This window comes from Falco peregrinus, chromosome 2, assembly GCF_023634155.1.
Source record: "Falco peregrinus isolate bFalPer1 chromosome 2, bFalPer1.pri, whole genome shotgun sequence".
NCBI classification, from domain to species: domain Eukaryota; kingdom Metazoa; phylum Chordata; class Aves; order Falconiformes; family Falconidae; genus Falco; species Falco peregrinus.
This window is the reverse complement of record NC_073722.1, coordinates 112,425,056-112,444,798: the sequence shown is the minus strand read 5'-3', so window position 1 is coordinate 112,444,798 and position 19,743 is coordinate 112,425,056. Positions and strand designations below refer to the sequence as shown.

The 19,743-nt window shown below is 42.5% G+C and overlaps 2 protein-coding genes across 5 annotated transcripts in view; both read right to left on the bottom strand.

Moving 5' to 3' along the window:
• Positions 1 to 658: 658 nt before the first annotated feature.
• TMEM97 (transmembrane protein 97) lies at positions 659 to 4,535 on the bottom strand. The gene is made up of 3 exons (XM_055794947.1): positions 4,378 to 4,535; positions 2,327 to 2,471; positions 659 to 1,792 (listed from the first exon to the last, which is right to left on the bottom strand). Exons 1-3 carry the CDS (start codon positions 4,495 to 4,497, stop codon positions 1,542 to 1,544), a joined length of 516 nt encoding a protein of 171 aa, XP_055650922.1. The 5' UTR covers positions 4,498 to 4,535; the 3' UTR covers positions 659 to 1,541.
• Positions 4,536 to 4,987: 452 nt separating this feature from the next.
• The window catches only part of NLK (nemo like kinase), a 66,950-nt gene continuing 52,194 nt past the window's right edge, over positions 4,988 to 19,743 (bottom strand). For 3 of the 4 annotated variants that reach the window (XM_005233697.4, XM_055796672.1, XM_055796673.1), the window contains 5 exons: positions 18,081 to 18,182; positions 13,086 to 13,172; positions 11,137 to 11,335; positions 9,310 to 9,403; positions 4,988 to 8,773 (listed from right to left, as the gene is read on the bottom strand). In XM_005233697.4, coding sequence (XP_005233754.1) covers positions 8,719 to 8,773; positions 9,310 to 9,403; positions 11,137 to 11,335; positions 13,086 to 13,172; positions 18,081 to 18,182 — 537 coding nt within the window. In that variant the 3' untranslated portion in view covers positions 4,988 to 8,718. Of the gene's footprint in view, positions 8,774 to 9,303; positions 9,404 to 11,136; positions 11,336 to 13,085; positions 13,173 to 18,080; positions 18,183 to 19,743 lie in introns of all 4 variants that reach the window. The other variant, XM_013296262.3, reaches the window with a different exon arrangement.

The following is a 19,743-nucleotide window of genomic DNA, read 5'->3' as shown; positions in this document are numbered from 1 at the left end:
TGAGCTTAGGAGCTTATAACTCCCTGGATAGTCATAATGGTTTCCTGTATGTAGTGTTTTTCATGTTTGTAAACACAAAAGGATCAGTAACTTACCTGTATTGACCAGGTTATTTTTTCTATAGACTTAGGAAAAAAAAAAATCCAGAAATTTATGATTCACATAACGGATCAGTTACAGACACACAAAAAAGCAGAAAATGCGGCAGAATTAAGAACTTCAAACTATGCCTGAGGTATGTCCATACAGGTGGTAATATTAGAGTTGAACTCTTTCATGGGCATTATTAGTGCCAGAACTGCAAACTGATGAGACAAACCATTCTAAGCATGCAGTTACACCAGGAGTATCTATAAACTATAAATACAAATGTGACATTTAAATAATGAATGCGTGTGATCTAAAAATCAAGCCTCACGTTGACGTGCAAATAGATGTGTTTTATGTCTCTCCTTAGGCAACCAAATATGGAAATGTTGTCCTTTTCAAAGCCTGTGGAAGGTTTAAATTTTATATCAGTGACATCTTGAAATACGTAGGCAGTGACTGAAAAGCCTCTCAGTGACCTGCAATCTTAACACAAGTCTCCAAGTTTGACTCTTGCAGATCAGATTGAGAAGTTGAACCCCAAGATCAACCACCCCAGAATTTCCATAGGTAGTAGGTAGCAGGCTTTATTTACTGTAACTTATGCATATATTTACTGGGTGAACTAGCTACAATCTCATGGTCATGTTAAGTTCCTTTTAGTCATTCCCTTAACAAGATTAAATGCAGTTTAATGCGTTCAGTTATTTATTTCCATACTAGAAGTGATTTCATGGAAGAGAGGAATTTACAAATCCTTGTTTAAGATTCCTGAAGTACTTCAGAGTCCTCTCGGAAGTATGCCTCAATGTCAAAATTAACTTTAAGCATTCATAAATCCAGATTTTGGCACATTTACCACTGATCAGACACGTACAATTAATCAAAATTGAAGCAAAGGAAGATGAAATTCTAAAGGAAGGGGTGAGGAAGTTAAGAATTGTTATACAATTTGAAATGTTTCAAAATCATAGCTTTGCAAATCTGTATGTAATCAGTTATGAGTTTTGCAGAATGTGCTCTTCGAAGACAAATTTCTTACTGAAGTGGTCTTCTAACAGTCATCTTGGAAAAAGGGAACCTAAAAGAACAGTACCAGTTGTAGTTCCCCTTCCCCCTCCCCACCCCCAGTTACACATCAAATGGTTAAAAGTTCAGTTTCCTATTACAGATGCACCACACAAAACTGACGGTGGGAGAGGAGCCAGTTCCCTTCCACCTGCGTGTGCCCAGAAACCACACGGAATTGCTAGTGCAGGCTCCTGCCAAAGCCACTTCTGACTGAAGGGGAGCTGTGAACTCAAAACAATTCAAATTTTTCTTGCAGGAGCCAGATGCCTGGTGACAGCTGTTGCAGCCAACACCACCAGACAGATGTTTGTCCCAGGGGACCACGTCAGCATAGGGTCTGAATCAAAACGAGTATGTGTTGTGCATACAGCTTTTAGAGGGGACTACTTCCTTTTCCTTTTCTCCACGTGGTTGTAATGGGGGTTGTAGAGCATGGTAAAAAGAATCAGAAGTGGTATCAGCAAGTATGGCACATATATAGACAGCAGAATTAGGCGCTCACGTTGTGTCTGAGGTCCCAAGAGCTCGGACTTTGAGAAATCATGGAACAGGATATGTGCAAGGATAGCCAGCAACGTTGTAGCTACGTGAGTGGAGTAGATAACTGCAGGAGTCCTTATCCATTTGCAGCTGCCTGTTCACAAGCAAAAAGGAAACTATTCTAAGTACTTTGAAACAAGCAGAATTCACTGGCTTTTAAATTAACAGAATGTTAACTGCTGTACCTCTGATAGGATAAGCTGCAAGTCGTATTAAATAGGTAGTAGAAAAAACTGTAAGTACTAGTCGCAACAGACCCAGGAAATTTATCTACCTTTGTGGAAATTTAGAATGTGTGATGGTGGCAGTTTTACAAGAACAAAATGTATAGGTAGGCTTGAGCCAGAACTTTTATCTCCCTTGGAAGCGTGCCAGGCGTCAAGTGCTGATGTTGGTTACACACAAACAGCTGCAGCTGACGAGGGCCAACAGTCAGGGGTTTTCTCTGATGGGCCTTATTCTACGCTGCTTTCTCAGATAAAACTTGCCATGAGAATAGCATGGCCCTCCACAGGGTACGTCCCTATCGCTGCTTCAGACGGACCGATAAACTTTCTCTGCTGTACAGAAAGCAAATGTCACACAAAAAGTTGCGCAGGACATATTCTTACACTTGTCTTATACCAACCTTTTAAGAAGGCGTATACTGCAACAGGGAAGAAGGGCATTTGTAAGAAGATTTCGCAATACATAAACGCCTTAAACCACTCAGGGGGCTGGAGCATCATGGGGTCTCTAAAGGTGGTTGCGTACCACTGTAATAACTCTGTCAGCTTAAAAAAAGGAACAAAACAACAGGTTAATACACTGAATATCAACTGCAACAGGGCAAAAAAACACAGAATCACAGAATTGTTTAGGTTGGAAAAGACCTTTGAGCCCATCGAGCCCAGCCGTTGCCCCAGCACTGCCGAGCCCATCACCAATCCATGTCCCCAAGCGCCGCATCCGCGTGTTTTCCAAACGCCTCCCGCATGGTGACCCCAGCAGCTCCCCGGGCAGCCCGTCCCAGTGCTCGACCACCCTGGCGGTGGAGACATTTTTCCAGACACCCAGGCTGAGCCTCCCCTGGCGCAGCCCGAAGCTGCTCCCTTTTGCCCTGTCGCTAGTTATCTAGGAGAAGAGACCAACTCCCACCTTACTACAGCCTCCTCTCAGGCAGCTGTAGAGAGCCCTAAGGTCCCCCCAAGCCTCCCCCTCTCCAGACTAAACACCCCCAGCTCCTCATCAGACTTGTGCTGCAGCCCCTTCACCAGCCCCGCTGCCCTAAATTGTGACCCTCATGTGGTGGTGAACGAAGCCATCATTGCAGAGGGAAAATGAAGTGATGTCACCTTGCTACACAAGGCTTCACGCTGCCGTTTAGTTTCGATAGGGACTGCATTTCTGACGTCTTTCAAGTGATGAACATGTTCCATGAAGTACATAGTAAATTTGCACTAGAGGCAATTTTAAGGTTACTACAGCTGGATCACAGCACTCCTGGCTGCAGGTGTAAGGCCTGATGTAAGAACTTGGGCCTAGTGAGTTGCAATTAGTTTCCATGACAGACATGTAAATTCCAGCATGGCTTTAAGGTGGACTTTGAACGGAGAGATATAGATTGAGATTTGCTAGTTAACTATTAATTAAAGGTGGTTTCTATAATGGAGTAATTGTACAGGGAATTCTAATGGCAAAAATAAAATTCACTAATTGTAAAGCTCGTACAAAAGGTTATGGCTGCACCCCGATGATGAGAGTTTAATTGATTATCTTCTATCCAATTTATTTTAACTGACCTTATGATGTTTATTCTATAATTTTATTCTTTTTGTGGTTTAACTATGGTGAAACCAGGACATACTCAAAACGCAGCAAACCACAGACTTTTACTAATAGATTTTGTCACTAGCATACCCGCTTCTACAGCGGTAACAATCCTCTTTTGCATCTTTGGCAGGAGTACGAGCAAAAATCACGACCACGGAGTGACTGAGGCCATGACAGCCACATCTGGGGGCACGTGGCAGCACGCTCGGCGCTGCCAGGATCTTCGGGCGTTAACGCAGTACAGGACAGGCAGGGCAGCAGGTACATTCTTACAGAAATGATATTTATTGTGCCACTTTACTTTCCCTGCAAAACGCATAACATACCACGCTGGGGAAATTACCGCAGAATTGAGGTTGGAAAAGACCCTTAAGAGCACCCAGTGCTGCTAACCCTGCGCTAACCAAGTCTCTAAAGCACCGCGCCTGCTTTTAGGGCTTTTAAATCCCTGCAGGGCTGGGGTCTCGGCCACATCCCCACCATCCCTTCACCAGGGACTTGTGCGTGCCCCTGTGCCCCTGTGCGTGCCACTGAAAGGCGCCGTGCGCGCACATCTCCGTTACAAATCGAAAAGAAAGTAACACCAGCCCCAGGGCTGAACGTGCCCATCAGCCACTGCACGTATTCTCCTGCCCAAATGAATGACCCGACTAAAGATGTAAGCCGCCCTGCAGGCGGCAGGCATTGACTTATCTGTAAATACTATTTCATTGTAGGAAATTTACAGCCTTTTTTTCTCTCCTCCCTCCCCCCCCCTTATGTCTCTACGGACCAGATTTTGCAGAACACGCCACAGGCTCCATTAAACCCGCGCCTAAACGCGCTTCCCCCCCAACGCCCCGGCCCCCCGGCCCCGGCCCCACTCACGCCCCGCGGCGGCAGCCCGGCGGGCAGCAGCGCCGGCAGATCCACCAGCAGCGTGACGGGGATGTGCGAGAGGAAGTACAGGGCGAAGAGCCGCTCCCGCCATCGCGGCCCCGCCGCCATCACCGCGCCCGGCCGCGCCCCGCGGCCCCGCCCACAACCGGGCCCCGCCCACAACCGGGCCCCGCCCACAACCGGGCCCCGCCCACAGCCGGGCCCCGCCCACAATCGGGCCCCGCGCCCGCGCTGCAGGGCGGCTGCGAGAGCCACCACAGCGGGGGGGGGGCGGAGGAGGAGGAGGAGGAGGAGGAGGAAGGCCGGGCCGCCCCCTGCCCCCCCGCCGTTACCGTGCTCTGCCGCAGCTGCCACGCCTCGGCCAGGGCCGGCAGCCCCGACGTGAACTGCCACCTCCGCCGCCGGTTCTGGCCCGTCCTCTGCAGCGCGGCCCGCTACGGCCCCACGGCGCCGTTCTCTGAACTCTGCATCCAGGACCCAGCTGGAGGACACGCGGATTCTTTCCCGGTACTACCGTGCCTTCCGCTGCCGAGTCAGCCCCGGTCGACAGCGCTCTGTCACCGCATCACGTTACAGCATAACCAGGTAATTCAGTGGGTCTGATTCCATCCTTTATTGAGCACAGAAGTTGTCCAAGGTGTACACGCAGATTATGTATCAATTATCTGCTTGGATTCCAGTTTCCCCCATTTAGCAATGTCACAAACAGTTTTAAAGTAACCATACCTGAGCAGGATTACAGAAGTACAGTGAACAGAATTTCCTATCAAGTTATACTTGACAGAAGAATTTTAAAAAGTTACAAAGAACAAACAGTCCAAGGATCTCACGATACTCCGTTACTAAAACAAATAAAGGGTATAAAAGATGATTAGAAAAGTTGCTACCCAGTAAATATTAAAACCGTCAGTCCGATCAGGTGAGCATTCGTACACTCCCAGCAGGTCAAACAGTAAAGTCCCAAATATGCTGCTAACAAATTGGCTGAAGGAGAAAAGCACTTCGTAACTTTCATAAATGAATTGATTTGAATCCGTCAATGCTATTTCACCATACATGGGGAAATGGATTTTAGCAATTTACTTTTCCACAGCTGATCTCGTTTAGCTCCTTTGCATCACCTTCAAGATGTACACGCAAAGAGAGTAGGCCGCCTACTATTTGGATGTTCCTTTGACAATTTGTGAATAGTTTTGCAGTTATTCTTTGCACTCGCTACTTCTGTACTCTTCTCAAGGCACGAGTAATAAAAGGAGATGCAGAAGCTATATTTAGAGAGCTTAAAACTTAGGATTAGAATCTGTAATTCGTTTGACATTGATATCAACAAAGCTTAAAACTGATTAAAATGCAACTCTGAAAACTGCAAGCTCGATTTAAACCTCATTGGGCAAGAAAGCAGCTCCCTGGATGACCTCACGCTTAGATCACTCTGGGTGCATACACATGTGCGTTCGCTTTAGAAATGGAACTGTCTTTGTCGGCTTTGACAGCTCCTGAGGTCTCACTTTCATTGTAATTGATTTACATTAAACATGTAAAATGCAGTTGAGGCTACAGAAAATATTACCATAATCGTTTTTTATATATATATATATTTGCACACACAATTTTTGTTACACGTTTGTGCCCGGTTTAGTTACTCGTTCTGCACAGTGCCTTGCCCACATTCGTATGAAGACACTCTGAAAGGTAAACGTCCAAAAGACATTTTATTCTTTTTATGTTTACCAACGAGATTAACCCACGGACCTCCAGCAATGAGCTCCAAAAAATACACTGATGCACAAAGTGGGCTTTGCCAGTTGTGTCACTGCGTGCTCACATCCTGACAGACGGTGTGTCAAAATGAGAGGACCCAGCAAGTGAGCCGCCGTCTGCGCTGCAGCCTCGCGCTGAAGGAGAATCTAGCGAGCAGACTAAGTAAAAACGGCAGTGAATTAATGGCAGCTAGTTCAGAATAGACAACCGTGAATCAATAATGAATGACACCACCATCACTAGTTCTAAAACAGGTTAAAAATTTAGCCCGTAATAGCAGGGAGACTTTTAAGAAGAGGTTTGCAGACAAGGCATGTACATGAGCCACGATCTCCGTGCCAGCCCTGGGAAGAGAGCACATGCTAAGGAGGCTTATCAGTTTATTTCTTGTGAGGTCCTGAGGCTTGAACTATATAGTTCGGCTTGTTTAAAAAAGGTTCATACAGTTTATAGTTCAATCTGTAAAAAGGTCACACCCACAAAACATGAACATTTTCAGGCATATTCTGCAGTGCCACTGCATGTTGGGTTCTTTGCGTTGGGACTAGAGAAAACAGTGAAAGCGTTCGTGCTGAAAAAAATAACATGCACTTTGCAAATGAAGTAAAATCCATACTGGACTGGATGTCTTTCAACCTCCCAATAAAGTGCAAGTCAATTGCTTGTTTTGATTTATCAGCAAGGTTTGCCTTTATCTAGGATCAAACTTGAAGAAGTCATATATATGTGCACAAATATGCATATATATATGTATACGTGTGTGTGTGTAAAAATCAAAACCATGCCCAAAACAAGATGTTATAAAGTCTTTTTACTTGTATTCTTTTAGACAGTACTTAATCAGGATTGTAACAACTTATTCTTAAATAAAGGTGGGAGATCAGACAGGAAATAAAGATAACACCACTTCTTTTTCAAATGTCACATTTAATGTTTTCACCACTGTACTTCAAATCTACATTTTACAAAGTGACCAGCAAGTGTGCCACATTAACTGACCAACCTCTGAGATTTTACCTTTCATACCAGTGTCTTCTTGGGCTCTTTTAATTAAACATGTTTCTCATTCAAGTGAATTGAAATGTTTCAGTTGGTTTTATTCTCAGGAGCCTCATAAAAAACAAAGATATTGCACCATCTTTGTTCAGTTATTCAATGTTTGTCTCTTTCACAGCAAATAATTACTTCATTGAAGTTAAAACTTCCAAACATAACTTACTAATAGTCTCCAATTTCAGCTCAGATCACTCTTGTTGAAAATACTCTGCTAAATACAGATAACTTACAATAACTTTAACAGTTAATTGTCCATAACAAACACCACGGTTTTTCTCCAGACCAATGCTCAGATTTTAAGACCACCCTTTAGTATTTCTTTGTACAGGTGAAAAACAGTCTTCAATTTTCTAGTCTTGTTTTAAATATAAAAATTGGAAGGGACATTCAAGTTTCAAGTCTCCACACTGAACTTAAAAAAAAAAAAAAAAATCATGTGGAGGTAAACAAACCAAGTTGTATACTCCAGGAGGTAGAGGCCTTCAATTTGTGTTCATATATACATATGCACAGAATTCAGTGTTCCAACAGAAAAAGAATTAGCCAAAAAGTAATAAAAGTTATTTACTACTGTGACATTTCAAGACTTCCACAGCTTTGCCTAAAGACACGAACACAATTAACGTAATTCCCTATGTGCTTTTTTTTTCCTTTTCTTTTTTTTTTTTTTTTTTCTCAACTGTCCAGTGCAGGAAAAAGTTCTCACAAAATTTCACAGACCTAAAATGTGCAAGCTAGTTTCTCTCTATACAGCAATGATGTCAGGGATCTCTGAAATTAGCCCATAAATGGAATTATTTACACACACAGAAGATGCATGCTGGGGGGTTTTATGTAAGAAAGAGCAGAAAAACTTCTAATAAAAATAGATTAAATATATATATATATTTATACTGGGTAAGGAAACAGAAGTTTAGTCTCTCCTAGTCACAAACTCATTCTCTCTACTCACAACATTTGATTTTAGAACAGCACACATCACCATCACAGCTCTAGTGAGAAGCTATATATAGGATTTGATCATCAGGTGACATGCCCATGTCCTTGGTCACTGTCATCTGATGTGACTTCATGATTGGTCGCAGTCAAGTTTTCTGTATTCCTTAGCTTTAGAAAACCCAAAATCTTCAGGAATGGCTCAATATCAAAATGTATGTCTATCTTTTTGTACAATCTCACTTCAATAAAAAAAAAGAAAAAAGAAAAAAGAAAAAAACCTCCCCAAATTTGGTTCAATTCTGTTTGTTCTGAGCTGAGCCATCACAGCTGCACTAGAATTCATAAAACACGTGCAACTCTGGGTAAAATATTTTCTTCTAAAAGCACAACCACTTTACAAGATTAAAAGTCTAGTACATTTCTAAATATTATTCATATTGTACAAGTAGTGGTTGTTAATTTAAAACTTCATTAGTAAAATTACAGTACAAGCATGATTAACCTCCAGAATTGCAAATCCCAGACTCCAGTGGAAAGCTACATTACATCTTCAGTAGTATATTATCTTCCACTTTATTCCCAAACCAATGGAGATGGCGGCATCTCAGATGGTTGAGCAACCGTGGAACTAGAATGCAGGTGATAGAGAAAATCAGTGTTCATTTGCAATAGCTAACAGACAAAAAAGTTAATGCTGGACCATAAGCAAACAAGTCAAGGAAAACAAAACCGAAACCCACCAAACCCAACCAAAACCACCCCAAGACCAACCGTGACCACCACCGACAACACATAATTCCTATGCTTTGTCTACTTATTTTTTTAAATCATTTCTCATCTATCAGTCATTCCTTGGAATGTTTTTACAGTGCAACTCTACAATGAAAATTCAGCTTGTCACCATTTCGGTTCTGATTTTTAGTCTGACTTCTGTGCTTTTACGCAAAAACATTACTTGAAGCTTCTGCACATTTTACTTAAATTCTAGACGAATTCATAATACATGTTAAAAAATGTAACCCTACATGCTGGGGGTTTTTTGCAAGAAGTTATCTACAGGCCTTTCCTACTCTCAGAAATTTAAGACAGAAAACATTTTGGATGTGTGAATTCTGTACTACTAATAAATGTGAATTAATATCAGATGTGATTACATACAGTTACCTAATAAAGCTCTTAAAAGCAGCAGACTGAGGGTTGATGCAGAGAGGCACTCTGTTTCCTTTCTGCTGTTCCAAAATGAACTGATGAATTATTTCTGTACATAGGAGAAAAATAAAAAAACACCATACCATTAACACTGTTTGCTTCAAGAAAATGCAATGTCTGCTGGAGGAAAATGCAGCTTCCCTGACCAAAGGTCCATTTTAGTGAGGATAAAAGAACTCCAGCTTCCCTAAACCTGATCTGATGCCACACCTCATAGCACAAATTCAGACAGAACTCTTATCTGCATACCGAAATAAATTTATACAAAATAAACCCCTAACCACCACTATAATACCAAACTGATGATAACCACTTATAGATTAAATCCCAATTTTAGGGTACAACTTTCTGAAAAACAAAGAATTCTCAACTTGAACTGCAAATACCGAGAACACGGTTCTGTTACTCAGTCCAGGCTGACTGATGAGCTCAGTTACTACCAGCAAGCACAAAACTGCCGTTTGAGAAGATTAAAACGAGAAAGTCGGTTTCCATAAGGAAAGAGGAACTCTGTGTACAGTTGCCAGACAAAACATGTTCTCACACACACGGGTGCACCCCTCACCCCCTGAAAAGGAGAGCCTGGCAGTTCGGCAGCGGGCTGCTCCTCCGTCACAGCAGCGGTGGCTGCCAGCACCGCGATGGCAAGCAGCACTGCTGCCAGCAAACTTCAGAGGCAGCATCTGTAACAACAGACTTCAGAGAAGGCAGCGGATCTGCACAGCGCTGGAGGGCAATGGCCAAAGGGGAGGGAAACGGGAAGGAGAACGGGATAAAAAGAAACCGCCCGACGTGAACTTGTATGAGCTATAAATGTGAATTTCAGAATTACCGGTTCAGGATATATCTGAGCTAAGTCACATTATCATGGCAACATCATGGTGTGTTTCTGTCCCAAATGGCGGAACTGTTTGTTGGAAACTGCTGAGGTAACACATTTCTTCTCCCTCTTCTCTGGAGTTACTCGAGCTGCCAACAAGCAGAACCTAGATCCCTACTACTGCTTCTCGCCCCACGTTGCTCTCGCGAAAGGACTGCCTTCCCAGCTGGGACCCATGTCACAAGAAACCAAGTCTGCTTTACGGCTTGTTTGCTACGATGGAATCAGACTTCAGACCTCCAGTGCCACAGAGCCACTGCTGGCATTTAGTAACCACCTGCAGCAGGAGCTTCCTCTTCCAGGCCCCAGGAGCGATGCTCCTCGCCACAGCCCGCCAAGCCCCGGCGCGCGCCCTCGGCTCTGCCCAGCAGCACCCAGCGCACCCAGCGGCACAGCTCGTGCCAGCAGCTCTGCGAAGGCACCTGCCGTGGACGTTTCAGCGCGAGCAGGCTGTGACGGGTCAGAGGAAACGAAGCAGCAGAACTATAAGCCTGCTCAGCTGCAGTTAGCTGATGATGCTGACCCATTCTGCAGCACAGCTATCAAGGTAACACCTCGTACCCCGAAAAGGCAGCAACAGTGATTTCCCTTCCCCCCCATGCAATCCTTCAACAAAAGAACGAGCAGCACGGGGGCCACTGACAGCAGAGAAGAATGTTATTAAGGTCTGAAACCAACAGACTTCATGCCAGCTAATGCCTGTGATATTACACTACGTCAGAACATTTACAAGCAATTCTGTGCTTTTAATGAAATTATTTCCAGTATCTACTATGAAAAAATACGTAAAAGGAAAACCCCCATGGGTCAGTGTATGCATCCGGACCGCACATCCTCACCACATACTACTACATGCTGGAGCAGGAAGATCAATGCAGACACAAAGGTTAACTGCTACTCACCTTTAACCTGCCGAACGGAACTGAGGTTCTTTTCAAAAGTGTCATCAAATTTGGGATTAGTGATGGGTTCAAAATCACTAGTATAAACTCTTCCAGTAGATGTGGAAAAACAACATTTACACATACAGGTGTGGTATCGCAACCGCCCTTCATCGAGATATGGGTGAGCTAAGGCATCCTTAGCAGATATTCTTTTGGACTGAAATATTGCATTTAAAGAAAAGAAAATAATTAAAAAAATAGTTAGGATATTTTCAGAGGTATTGAAACAGTCTAAAAGAATTCTTACTCATCACTTAATTCAAAATTGTTTTATAACCCCTAATCACGTTAACAAATTAGTTCATGTCAGAAAACACTTCAGACCTGCGAGCAGTGCCACTAGGGGGAATGTTTTACTCAAAAACAAGCAGCATTGCTGAGATGACATTGACCTTTCTGTGCTATAGCTAATGACAGAAAATGCTGCTAATGTGGTTTTTCAAAATATATTTTTCAATAATTACTTTCTCCAGTTTATTTCTCCAGAAATTATGACTCCTACAATAAAACAAAATAAACCCAAATAATGTAATGTTAGCAAATATGGCATTCTGCAGGTCCACACACTGCAAAACGTTTTCATACGTCCTTCAGTACATTTTAAAGTAAAACACAACTTTAAGCATCACTGGTAACAAGAGTAATTCAGGATATGGAATCTGGTGTTCTCAGAAACACTTTGGAACACTTCAAGTTTCAGAAAACAAGTGCTGAGGGAAATGCAGGGAAGAAGCAGGTCAGAGCTGTGGTTTAAATCACAAAGTCTACTTCCACATTACTACGGCTTTTTTTGTGCGTAACCCAAGTAAAGCGCTCAGTCTCTAGGTGTCCAACATCATCCCATACACAAAGAAGAACACTATCTGCTCCCAAAGAGCTGCAGACAGAAGTGCTACTGCAAAGTCCGGGTGTAATGAAATCTGGTGTTACAGGTGAATTAAAAAAACCCAACCCAACCCAACCCAACCCAACCCACAAACAGAAGTTACTTGCTCAAAGATACAGAGCAAAAGCAGTGGCACAGCCTGAAATAAAACCCAAGTTTCCCAATTCCCAGGATATTTTTTTGGATGAAATTAAAAGCACCTGTTCTAAAGAATTGCCCTGATTCTTTAAAAAAATAAAACCACATTTATTTAAATATGAAATAACAGCATTCTAAGTGTTGAGGAAGTTGGAAAGGAAAAAAAAATAAGTCTGATTACGTGGAAGCTATGATTTAACATTTTGATCTTTTTGTTCAGTAGAGTGATCTTAAGGTTTAAAAAAAAAATCAAAACATACTGCCTCCTGAATACATTATCAATTACAGGCTTCCTCCCTTGCTGTTCATCTGTCTATTTTTCATCTGAAATGTTAAGTGTTTTTTCTGTAAGAATGAAATAATTAAGATCGTCAATTCAGGTATCAGATTTTCTAGAGACAATTTTCTAGAGTATGCCCAAGAGATGAAATCCAAAATCCACCACAGCACATTTTCATCAGAAAAACATGCTCAGTGGAAAAAAAGATCCTGTTATGTGACTGTGCGGCTGCAGAAGGAACTTCTTGTATGTTGCAAGACCATGAACACCCACGCATCTCTAATTAGAACTGCATCAAAGTATCTCATGTTCTGCTACCTACACCTAGCTAGGAAAAGATAGCGTGATTCATCAACACCCTCATCTTTCTCACTCTGTCGTAGCTTTCTTCAAAAGGCCACAAGATTTTAAATGCAAACCCCCCATTCCAGGGGGAAACTGACCAATTATAAGATGATACTTCTAAGTGGTTTACAGACCGTAGGTACTGAAATGCAATGTAGAAGAACACCAGTTAAAGCGTCCTTTACTTAAAATACTCATTTAAGCAGCAGGCGACAAAAAGTGTTGAAAGTATTAGAAATAATTTAAAATCATACTTACTGGATCAAAGACCAACATTCTGCAAAGGAGATGAACTGCTTCATGTGTAGCTTGACTGGAAAGTGTATATAGGACAGGAAGGGATGGCTGTAGGGGAAATGGGAGAAAGAAGAGTACAGATAGTTGTCCTGTCAGATCCATCAGCAAGAAAACAGTTACAGCACACGTTGTTTTCTAGTTACCAAGGACAAACTTCTTGTTAAAAAGGACACACACTACCTAACACTTTCCAACAAGACAATAATCACTATTATAAACCCCAGCAATTGTAACAAGAGATCTAATTGATTATTTTTTTTTTCATTAGTTCAGAAGTAGTCCCTGAACAAAGCTATATTTTATTTGTTTATTTTTCTATATTGACACCACTTTAGGCTGTAGCTGCTCAGGGATTTGATAAACCACATCATTTCCAGCATCTCATTTTTCCAATCTCAATCACTGCCAAATGATGGATTATTTTGCTTTTCCTCACCCGGGTGATCCATATGTAACCGACAGTGACAGCCAGTACGGTCAGGGCGGCCGCAGGCACTCGGCATGTCGGAGGGCGATGGAGGCCAGCCTCTAGGGCCTGGAGGCTGGGGCAGGAGGGAGGGGGTTCAGAGAACCGTTTTACAGTGCGGTACTTGGCCATGAGCCGCACGCTTAAAGAACCGGTGGAGCCACCCAGACGTTTGTGGCAGCAGCACATTTTTGCTCTGGGAAGCGCCACACAAGCAGCCCTACAGACAGACACCTCCCTCCCGCCAGCCTGCCCGCTCCGGGGTCCCAGCTGGGGCTGGGGTGCCAAAGGCGGCGGCACACCCCCCGTGGGGGAAGCAGGCGGGATGGACCAGGGCAGCGGGGGCACGGGGGGGCAGGGAGGCATGGGGCACCTGCCACAGAGAGCCAGGACCCTGCCGCTGCGGGTGTGAAGCCACAGCTGGGACCTGTAAGGCTGCCATTTGAGAATTAACTGCACGCACTCTCCTGCTCGAGAGCCTCCTGTGGCTCTGGAATTAAATGTTAACACTAAGGTAGTAAAAAGTGAAGACAAACCCCTCCCCACATTCCTAACGTGCGGGAAGAAGTACAGCCTGAAGTACTGCCCAAAATGGAAAAATTAATCAATGGTAAAGCTAATGTTACATGCCATTAATTTTAAAGCATTAGCTATATCCTAGACTCTCTGGAACAAGCTTCAAATATTTTTTTATTTTTTTTAAAAGCCACAACAATGTCAGTTTCCAAAATCAAGTAAAATATTTTCCTGCTTAATTGACATTATTCCTATTCCTATTTAGCTTAAACAATTGCAGTAGAATGCACTACCCTTAGTCTTTGAAGTAAACGAAGTGTTGCAAAAGAAGTGAACAGCTACTCCTCTAAAGTGAAGGTGGGGGGGAAGAGTAATATGGGGAAAGGAATTCTGAATTTTCACACTTAGAAGAAAACAAAACCACAAACTATTGAAAAAAGAAACCAAAAAACCCAACCAAAGGAAAAAAGAAGCCCACAGGTATTAAGCTGCTGGCAAAGAGAATTCCTACCATGGAGGCTGTTACTTCCAAGTCCGATACTCCCAGATTTTTAAAATTTTTTTTTTAAAGGAAATAAACCATCGCATACACGCGCAGCCACATACCCACACCTCTGTATTCTTCCCATGCAAACACAAATCGCATTCATTAGCTAGTGAGTGCAGGTGCTGGGAGGAGCCATCAGGGCAGGAAGAATTACACAGAGTGCCTCACTCGCGTCCGTGATTAATTACTATTGAGATGTGGGAAGAATAAACTAGCCGGCTGACAGAAATGACTAACACATCGCTACAACAAATCGATTGAAAGCTAGCGCGCGTATTTATGGGGCAGTGCTCACTGACAAACTCTGCACGACCCCCAGGATTTCCAGCACCGCACTAACTCTACTCAGACCTGTAACTGCTCTGCGATGCTAGTATTTGGCAGCCATCTGCTGCTTCTACCTGTTTAACAAAGCAAAGGAATATAAGTTATTTAGTTGCTGTTAATTTGTCAGTATATATAAAAATTACACCTCCACAGTGACATCATTCTGAGTTAACCCTGGACTACCAAATACAGCACCGAGAACTTCTCAGCCTTCGTTCCTAAGTGCAGTCTATAGAATAGAAAGCTGGAATATTTGGTAACTTCATATGATTTTTCTAATTAGTAAGTACCGTCTACACAAAAAAGCACTGCCATCCAAGCACCGTCATTAAGTAGGTTTCATCCACATACTGGGGTAGACAAACACGATTATGTTCCTTACTTGGAGCAGCTGCTGCATCCACCCAATGCAGGTGAAGGATACACTTTTTTTGCTGCACCCATGCCCCTTGCCTGCAGCTTGGCTGCCGTTCCAAGAGCACCTGGATATACGCACCTTTCAGGGACAGCATTTGCTCAGCAAACTGCAACCACATCCACAGCTAGAGATCAGAAACAGTCCTGGCAAGAGGACTCACAAGGGCAGAAGAAATCGGTAAACACTGAATTTCTGTAAGATTTGATTATCATGGAAGCTACAGCCAGGTCCGTTAGCGAGTAAGGTGCAGCATGCTGGATCTCTCTCTTCCGCACCGGAGAATGCCAGGACCACGACAGGGAGGGAATGAAGTCCAGCACATTGTACTTCTAGAAGTGGGTCAGCACATGACTGCCGGTGCAGCCCAAACCGCTCCGTACCCTACACTGTGAGCCTCTTCTAGAGCTGCCAGTTAAGCAATTTCATCAATTCACTTAAATTTAGTTTGAAGAAAAATTTTTAAATACAAAACTGACAAAGAAGTCTACATAGTATGTAAATTCTCATTATGCCAGCACACAGTGGGGTGTTGGATTTTTTAAATCAGAAACTTCATGCATTAATCTATTTTTACATAAAGCAGCCAAATGCTTTACCCCTTAACTCCTACTATGCTCACCTACTTCAATTAAAAATAGCTTGTGTGACAAAGTAATCACCAGTTTCTAGCTTGGTTTTCTCTTCCTATTAATTAATTAAGAAACTGGTAACATTTAGCTATTTATAACCAGCAGGATCTCCATTTTAAAAGATGAAAAGCCATGAATTCACATTCAAACACGTAGTGTGCTTGGAGCTGAAAACAGAGAAATACCATTAAAGAAATCAACTAGTTGCGCTGCAGCCCCCTCTGTCCCAGCTGCAAACGAGCGCGCCAGCTCCAGCGGCTGGCAGCCCCTCAGCGCTCGTCAGCAGGAAGGGGTCTTTCCTCAACTGACACAGAACTGCTTGGACTTGATCTCCTATGACTCGGTGGCTACAGGACATGAAATCTGTATTGGAAACATTTCATACCATTTCACCTCAGTTGCTTTTGAGTGTTCCCATCATTCAGTGGGCCAAGAGATGCACGTTTTCAGAGGCTTGTGCAAGAACAACCTTAGCACTGCGATTAGAAAATCCGAAGATGTTCTTTTACCCATTTCAATCCTTGACAAAACATCCTGGTTTAACAAACTGAACAAGGCTAACAAATACATTCCAGAGTTCTTGCTTATGACTACCATGAGCACAACTACTGCACTTTGGAAATGTCAAGCGATTATCAAATTACCGGAATTTAAGACCAATGCATTCTTGCATTCTATAAAGTATCTGGATGTATTTGGATACTGTTACATACTTTTATATATAAAGTACAGCGGATGTATTTCTCCCAGCTTCAATCACTATAAAACCCTTGGAGTTTTTTTAAACATCTCAAACCTCGAAAGTGCAGGACTACATGCTTAAAAGTTACAACTCTTCTAGCACATGACAGCAAAAAAAAGTAGACTTGACTTGTTTTAAAAGTGGCAGAGAAAGTCTTAAGGAAATCCTCCCATTATTAATGTTAAAAGAATAAAACCTGTCATAAAATGGAATAGAGACAACTTGACGTAGTAAATCAAAAGTGCCAAGGAGGCAGAACTCCCACATGTTAATAATAGAGCAGAATATATATTCAATGCTCATTTCTATGGTAACTACTATTGTGGTGAGTAGCCATTTGAGAAATTCCTTCAACATGCAGAAAATAAAGATGCAAACTTAACTACTGGAAAGATCTGATGTATTAACATGTACAGGTTATTAATTTTGTTAATTTTTACTGTCTAACAAGCATAAAACTGACTATATTGGATAGGCACACTGCTTTATTACTGCACTATGGATTCCTGCATAAGCATTTCTTTGTATCTATTAAGAGTGTATTTCATTTGCCCTTTTTTTTGCCCAGTCAGAATGACGATGTCATCCTGCCTTTTCTTCTCTGGTTTGTTTGTTGGCGGGTTTTTTTAATTAACTTTTACTTTGGTTATGTTGAGTGTTGTAAGTCAGTTTTCAATATCTTGTTAGGCCTTTCACAACCAGCCCAGCTCACTGCACAGGTGCATGGGGGGACCCTTTGGTGACGAGCTGCTGGACGGTTCCATTTGTGGATCCGGGTAACGGGTGATTTCCACTTGTATCACTCTCGATCCTGTCCGTATAGGACTCCCTCCAGGGCTTTCTGCACTATACTACCAATTTTAATTTATGTCTTTTGCCAATATTATCACTTATATTTAACATCTTCATTCAAAACAGCTAGCAAAATGCTGTTGCTTCAAAAAAGGAGACGTTCACCTGTGTCATCCAGGCAAACAATACGCACAAGACAGAGGCCAGAAATGCACTTTACTAGTGAAAACCCACCTTGTCTCAAGAGCAGCTTGACTAACTCCACCACTGAGCCATGCCACTGCAACACCACCGCCACTCCTGCTAAATTCAACCCGGTTTACAGGCAGAGACAGCTCGAGATTAAATACCCAAACCAAGTATTTATGAACAAACACACCACGAGGAGTTAATCAAGACGTGAAACACCACGAGGATGCAGCAGTGGTATCCTGCACAGAGGAGATCCTAACTTGTGGGGGCTGACTGAGGGACTGTCTGGACCGCGTGCAAGAAAAGGCCAGCAGCCTCCAGCTGTACCTGTTTATGAGGACCCCTGAGTATATGTGCCTTGGCGCCTTCACAAGCCGTCCTCATTGCTTCCAGCGATGGTGTTCCCAACAGGTCTGTGATCAAATCCAGCTGTAGGTATAGAACATAGACATTTGGGGTCTCAGACATATACTAATGTATTTCACTGTGATAGCAGATTCTTAAGCTAATGTAAATTACATTTAAGGTATGAGTCAGTTCAATACCACTATTTTATGGACAGTAAATTACAAATATTAATGCATATGTTTAGTAGACAGCAAATACAAACACTTGTAATTTCACTGAAAATGCCCTAGCAAAAGCTGGGAGCTTTTTTGGCTTACAGGTTTAGCAAAATATTTTATTGCAATTTAAAAGTCAATTTTGCATCATGAAGAAAATTTTTAAGTACTGTTAATGGTGTGTCACTCATTCTAAAACCTAAATATTCTCAACCGAATGTCAGCAGTGCATAACAATATACCACACAAAATTACCCACAAAAACCAGGTCAATTACTTTGCACAAAATATTTTGCCATCAACACTAATAAAACTATAGAAAAAGGGAAAAAACCCAAACCCCTCAGAACTACAGTACAAACATAATATATAAAAAATTCCAATATGTGAGAAGAATAATTAAAAATAAAAATATGTCCAGAAAGAGAGAAAGGAAAAGGAGTGGTGCTGGTTATAAAGAAAACAAAAGCTACCTAAAAAAGAGCAAAGATGATGCTACATTTAAAACTGGTCTCAACTTTAATGAGATTTCGTTCACCTTTTTCATTTTGGAAAGCGACTGACAAGCTTTCACCTTATTTCTACAAAAGTGTGTACATATACTCCTTCAGTGAATAAAACCAACCAAAAAAAACCCAAACCCTGTATAAGTCAAGCAAAATAAATAAATTTTAAAATAGTCTTGTCAGTAGTGAGGCCAGCACCCTGGTTCCAAATGTTCCCTCGGGAGCGCCATCCACCCACGCTAGCGAGCGACTGCAGAGCTCTCCTCTGAGAGGAAACCCGTTATAATCATTACACAGGCCTTGTACGCCTGACCATCACCCACTGGCTGTTGGTGTAACACTGTGAAATGCGAGTGCTGCTTGCGGGCCAAACTGCCTCACTCCTTCGCTGGTGCCGCTCCACCTCTCCCCCACTCCCCGGCAGTAGCACGAGGCTGCCCGGTGCCTCCAGGTACACGCAAGGGCCTGGCCGGGCACCGGGCACGTGTCCTCCCACAGCCTTGGCACACGTGGCCAGGGCTAGTGTAACTTCAGAGGAGTCACAGCAAAGCACCTGCATTTGTAAGGAGATGGAAAACTAGGCAGGAAAAAAAAAAATCCTAAACCTTGGGATTTTTGTATGTGGAAAATATCTAATTGAGAAATAGACACATGGTGCTGATATAATAAAAGATTGATGTATTTACAAAATAGAAAAAGTGATCTAATAAATTATACCAGTGTATCAGGGCACGTAGACTGCATAAACACTTACGTTTTTCAGCCAACTACTCCTGAAGCACACAGCAATGGTATGCTAATATATGTTTATATCTACATATACATAGATATGGATATAAATGCACACACTTTATTCTAATGGATACAAGAAAAAACACTGAAAACATTTTTTGTAATGATGCCCTGAAAGTTCACGATTAA